The 5,911-nt window shown below is 33.4% G+C and overlaps 2 protein-coding genes across 2 annotated transcripts; one reads left to right on the top strand and one right to left on the bottom strand.

Moving 5' to 3' along the window:
* Window positions 1-255: 255 nt before the first annotated feature.
* Window positions 256-3,161, bottom strand: LOC138187608 (uncharacterized). Its single transcript, XM_069128562.1, has 6 exons — window positions 2,847-3,161; window positions 2,595-2,760; window positions 2,299-2,516; window positions 2,062-2,226; window positions 1,797-1,975; window positions 256-1,496 (listed from the first exon to the last, which is right to left on the bottom strand). Exons 1-6 carry the CDS (start codon window positions 2,954-2,956, stop codon window positions 1,357-1,359), a joined length of 978 nt encoding a protein of 325 aa, XP_068984663.1. The 5' UTR covers window positions 2,957-3,161; the 3' UTR covers window positions 256-1,356.
* A 312-nt stretch (window positions 3,162-3,473) lies between these two features.
* On the top strand, window positions 3,474-5,104 carry LOC138187607 (WD repeat-containing protein 18). The gene has a single exon (XM_069128560.1). The coding sequence runs from the start codon at window positions 3,715-3,717 to the stop codon at window positions 5,005-5,007; it is 1,293 nt and encodes a 430-aa protein (XP_068984661.1). The 5' UTR covers window positions 3,474-3,714; the 3' UTR covers window positions 5,008-5,104.
* Window positions 5,105-5,911: the final 807 nt, after the last annotated feature.

Below are 5,911 nucleotides of genomic sequence, written 5' to 3'. Positions count from 1 at the left end.
ACCACGGTCACAAGTACACAAAGGCATAAGAGTATATATAGCTAGTCGATACATACGATAAATACCTTGTATGTTTCGTTCCGCCATGGTTCCGCTATAAACCGTATCGACCATTTTTCGATTATCGATTATGAGAAAAATTTACATTTAGAACTCCATTGAAGTCATGAACATTATTCGTTATTAATACACGTGAGTTTCTCATGTCTTTTAAGTTAAATATTTTTCGTTTGGAATAAAATTGACGTAGTAAAATACATTCTTCCACAAGTATTTATTATTACAATCAAAAATAAAAATGTATAAGTCATTCCACGTAAAAAACAATTTTGTTAAGAAAGAATATACTTCATTTTTGTTTCACACATTAATTATTAGTTACTAGTAAAAATTGATTGTTTTGTTTGTTTTGTTATACAATAGGTGTCCAACCTTAAGAGTTTTTAAAAAATTGCAATTAGACGTTTCGATAACATCGATTAATTCCGCACTCCACGAGTGGCGCTGAAATCAGTACATTAAATATCGCGCCCTTTTTCGCACGAGGAATATTCGATCTGCGACACTGAAAGTTTTTAACGGTTGAATATTGTTGTCAGTTATTAACAAATTATATTATATCTTTCTGTGATAGTTAATTAATAATACGATTCAACTGAATTCAATTCAACATCAAGATATTAAAAACTACATGAGGACGCACTTCACAACACGCACAAGTAACATTCAGTACTATCCCCGTCATAATAGTGAAACATGGAAAGGCACTTCGTAACCGAACTGGTGAGTACTTTAACGCACGATAAGTAGTATATCAACACCATTTTCCAATTGATTTTTCTTCTTTCAAATATTTTAATTAAAACGTCTTTTCAATATCAGTGTAATATAAAATAAGTTCTTTAGCTATTTCAAAGTACAAATTCAAATATTCAATATAAAAATGACAGAAGATCTAAATTTATACAAAATCATTGAATAATTCTTTCTTCAATCTTACAAACATTTTACAATGTTAGTCTAGTAAAAAAAAAAAACATTGGAATAATGCGAAATATTAGCACCGTATCAAGCAAATTGTTATTATAAAGCATATATATAAACCGTTTAGTGTATATCATAATAAACTTCACGGTATTAAAAATACCTTCTTTTAACACTGATCTATATACATTTGTTCGCGAACATAGATACGCGTGGAATTATAATGTTATTTTGAAAATTTTCCTATACTTGTTATCCCATCCTCAGCACTCATTTTTCCCTAATTGTCCATTGCAATATTTTGTTCGTGATATTGCATTCTTTCATGGAAATATCATCACTTAGAGATATGATTTAAATGAAATGTAGATTTCAGTTGAAAAAATCTTCTACCTCTGCTAGTTCCCTAGCTCGGGCTTGTTGATGAGCCCAACGTTCTTCTGCAAGCTTATCGCTTACACCCCATTTTTCATGATAGATACGTTGTTCACATGTTGGACATTTTTTACCCCCTATAATAGAATAAACAATATTATTTGAAACTAAAATGCTGATGTGTGCCTTCTTTTGGAAATATAAGTGTATAAAAATCTACAAAATACATATAATACATAAATATATGTAAAATATCGGGAACAAAGTACTTATTACAATATTTAGTAGATGAAACCAAGTGCTGTCTAGGTTACTTAATTATATTCATAAAAATATAAAATTGCATAAATATTTGCGTCAAACATTATTACCATTACCCATTAATATTACATCACATTAATGTGACAATTGATATTCGATGCAATAATAGAAATTACCATGGAATGGAGGAGTCTTCATGTACGTCACAAGACAGCGCAGGTGAAACAAATGTCCACAGTAAAGTCTCTCTACATGCATATCTGCAGTTTCGTTGGTTTCTGCATTTTCTGGATTCTCTGGCAGACATGTTTGTTTGCATGACTGACAATGCTCCTGTGGCAAACTCTTTACACATCTAGGTGATATAATTCACAAAAAGAAAATATTAAATAAGAGTAAGAATGATATCGATATAACATGAACATTGATAAATAGACATACTGTATGAGAAAAGATGTAACAACTTCCAAGGATGGTGAGGGAATAAAAGGAGTGTGTGATTTCTTCCTAAGCGGTGGTTCTACACACTGTCTGGCTAATTCCCTTCCTTGACCTGTGAAATGGCGTGTAAATAGTGGAGGAAAATTTGTATCTACATCTCCCAATCTACAAACAAAACAATTATTAAAAAGAAATATAAATTTCTTGTTTATGTCTTTAGTCATCATTGGTACATACTTTATACAGGCAACTGGATAATTATCTGGTACATCGATTTTAGCTTTAAAATAATATAACTCTTTCTTAATCTTCAAACCAATACAAGAATATTTTTGTTTCAATTTTATTTCATCGTTATCCCCCAAGAGTTTTTTTATGGTTGAGATTTCATCATAGCAACAAATCAAAGGATTTTCATCAATGAAATTACGGATAAATTTCAATATTGGTAACACCTACAGCATTAATTAAAATTCATATAGTAAATTCATATAAATAAGAAACTGTTCGATTTGATAGATTCAAATATTTACCTGTGCCTTTCCCAACAATTTCTTGCATTCCTTTTCACAGACTTCTGTTAGACCATTAAGTAACTTCACAGATAAAGTTTTGCTCTTCAATTCAAGTAACAATGGAGCATTAGGATAGCTCTCCGCGAACTGCATGCACACGACGATGGTCTTGAACTCGGTTTTCCTATGACGTTTGTAAATAATGGAATTAATTAGGAAGTTATTTGGTAATAGTTAATCAGTTATCATAATCGCTAGAAGTAAACTTACGTTATTTCCACTCGCACCATGGTACAAACACAAGAAACGAGACGGCTACCATCAACGACATTTTGACAAAGTTTTGATACCTCTTGTAATTCATCATCGAGAAAGCCCATGAGAAAATTGAAACAAATATTACTTCACGATCTAGTAACCCCTTATCGGTTTTGTTATCAGGTGGAACCGATCATCTAAATCTAAAATAGACTGATATAGCGAAACCAAATTTTTGAAAAGGCTTTACTAACAATTCTCGAAGATTAGGATTATGTCATATAAATACTATTATTCTCAAGGTCAGTCAAGGAAGCTCTGCTTGATACACTCATCTGTTTTGAAACATGAATCATCAACATTGATACTTCCTACTATGATGTAACATATCTTAAGTAATTGAATGGAAAATAAGTATCGAGAAATAAGATTTTGGTAAAGGAAAATTTCGTCGTTAGTTTATTATTTATAATAAAATATATCAAATATGTACAATTATAAAATTATTATGGTATTATTGTATATATAAGTTATTCCTTTCATAAAAAATACGCTAAGCGAAAAAAATTTATTAAGAAAGATAATTTATTCAGTCATTATAATTATTTAAGCAAAAGATTTTATGGGAATGAATGATATTTGAGAGGTTATACTGTCCAATAGAATCGTTTCTGTATTACTTAAAATAAGTCTCGACTAGTGGCTCTAAAAGCGTCATGGTTTATGGTGGAAATCTAACCTAGTGTAACGCACGTGTTTACAGAAAAGTTAGAACTCGGCTCGAGAGAATACTAAATCGAACGAAAAGATTTATACTAAAATATGTTAAGACTTAAAGTAACCATAATCAGTTTTTAAGTTTAATAAAACTATAATAAAAATGTCGCAAATTGCCGACACGAGAGAAGTGATTTTAACTAGTGACAGTAGCGGTGAACATTGGAGTGCAGCTGTGTGGGATCTCCGAACTGGTTCAATTTTATCGACTTATAAAAATGCTGGTGCTCTCAGTCATAGAACTCTTCAACTTTTAAGCGACAGTTATATAGTGGGTGCGGATTTAACGAAACCGCGTATACATGTTTGGCCATTGAACAGTCATTCTCCCGTATCTAACCTGAGACTGACAACACCGGGAAAGGTTACTGCTCTGACTTGCACGCCCAATGGCGCCTACATGGTCGCGGCCATTTCCGAAAAACTATTCCTCTGGCAATTGTGCAACGGGCGTTTGTTAAAGAATTTATCGCAACATTATCAGACAGTGACCTGTTTGACGTTCAGCAAAGACGGTTCCATTTTCGCCAGTGGCGCCGAGGACGGATTAATTTTCGTGTGGTCGTTGTATCGTGTATTGAACGAGGAGCATCCTACGCCATTGCACGCATTCTCTCATCACTCTTTGCCAGTGAAGGACCTACAATTTGGACATGCTGGCGCGCGAGGAAGACTGTGCTCCGTATCTCTCGATCGAACATGCAACATTTACGACCCAGGCTCCGGATTGCTATTGCTCACCCTTGTGTTTGACGTGCCACTCACTTCCGTTTCCATGAACGCACGCGAAAGTGATTTATTCGTGGGCTGCACAAACGGTGACATATATGAATTCAATTTGCACGAGCCGCCACGTGGAATAGAGCATCATGTGCAGGTACGGAATGACGGAAATTCGAATGGAGTGATAGTTTTCCAGGGGCACAAATCGAGCGTAGTATCATTGTCGATATCGATCGATTGTCGATACCTGGTGTCGGGCTCGACCAGCGGCGAAGTTCACGTCTGGGACATAGTTAGTCGTCAGATTCTTCGTACGATCGATCACAAGGGACCAATCACCGCTGCATTCTTCGCGAAAAACTACGACAATTTCCGGGTCACCAACCTTAAGCCGCGTTTACAACTATGTAATTTACATAGGATATCGGACGATAGCGGAAAGGAAAGCTTCATCGAAGTGATTTCAAGGGATCGAAATACAACAGACATTTTAGATTTTGATTTGTACACAGAAAAAAATATCGATATGGCCGGATCAGAGGACGTAACCTCGAAAAGGTTTTCCGAGATGAGGGAAGAGATCGATAAACTGAAGAAAATCAATGCTGCTATGTATCAGTACAGTGTAAAACATATTTTGAATAAGTCGAATATAGATTTAACTTTGACTTAAAGTTTTGTATAGATATATAATTTTTATGTTAATTGTTAAGTTATTTGGTAAAAGTTTTCTCATGAAAACTGATCATAATAAAGAGTACTTGTTGCACGCTGTAAATAATGTAACTTATCTTACCTATCTTTCACAATCCTTTTTATTCTGTTTGAATATGGGTTATGTGGCAAAAAATGAAATTGCAGTAATATCCAATTAGCTGTAACAAGATAAGTAAAATGCATTGGTTACAGAGGGAGTTAAATATTCTATACATTTTTATTTCGTATTTCTAATTCGTTTGCGTTTTGATTGTATTAGAAACGAGAACGAAAAACATTTAGCATGAATAGAATAAAATGAAAAATAAAATTTATTATAAATTTTGAGATTCGCACAAGGCATATATAGAGGAATTTTCACTAATTGCCGAGAATAATTTCGTGACAGTTAAATGAATACTAGAGCATATCCCTCTTATGCCAATATCATGAACTCGTGGTTCGATAAATTCACAATTAATTCGGTACTTCACGATTGAAGGTAAAATGAAACGAGATAATTCTACAGATCATAAATGAAGCTCAGACCATAATATACTCGTAACATTAGTAACAGTTTTGGCATAAAGTAAGCAGACAAAGAAAGGCAATTCGTTTAACTTTTTAAAAAAGTGAAAAACAGAGGATAAATTTGCACATTCATGGGTTTGACATAAGGAGGACGATATTATCCGTGAAATTTATATTCTCATAATATTAGAGAGATAAATCATTGTACTATACAGAAGAGAAAATTTAAAAATTGCTCATGAAAAAAACATGGAAATAATAATGAAAAACTGTTTCGCTGTTTCACTCTCTGTCACCGTGGAAAAACATTCTATAAAGGGTATAACTTGTTCACGTCGCACGACGATAAA

The sequence above is a fragment of the Bombus flavifrons genome, chromosome 15 (assembly GCF_040668555.2).
Source record: "Bombus flavifrons isolate JBK064 chromosome 15, iyBomFlav1_principal, whole genome shotgun sequence".
Classification (NCBI taxonomy): domain Eukaryota; kingdom Metazoa; phylum Arthropoda; class Insecta; order Hymenoptera; family Apidae; genus Bombus; species Bombus flavifrons.
The sequence above is the reverse complement of the archived record's forward strand: the minus strand, read 5'-3'. Positions and strand labels throughout refer to the sequence as shown.

Bases quoted from the DNA above. Each gene is read 5' to 3' on its own strand.
- LOC138187607 (XM_069128560.1), top strand. From the start codon at position 3,715: ATGTCGCAAATTGCCGACACGAGAGAAGTGATTTTAACTAGTGACAGT.
- LOC138187608 (XM_069128562.1), bottom strand. From the start codon at position 2,956: ATGGGCTTTCTCGATGATGAATTACAAGAGGTATCAAAACTTTGTCAA. The intron at 2,761-2,846 runs GTAAGTTTACTT...CAAACGTCATAG, and splicing joins ATGGTGCGAGTGGAAATAAC to GAAAACCGAGTTCAAGACCA. The intron at 2,517-2,594 runs GTAAATATTTGA...TTAATGCTGTAG, and splicing joins AATTGTTGGGAAAGGCACAG to GTGTTACCAATATTGAAATT.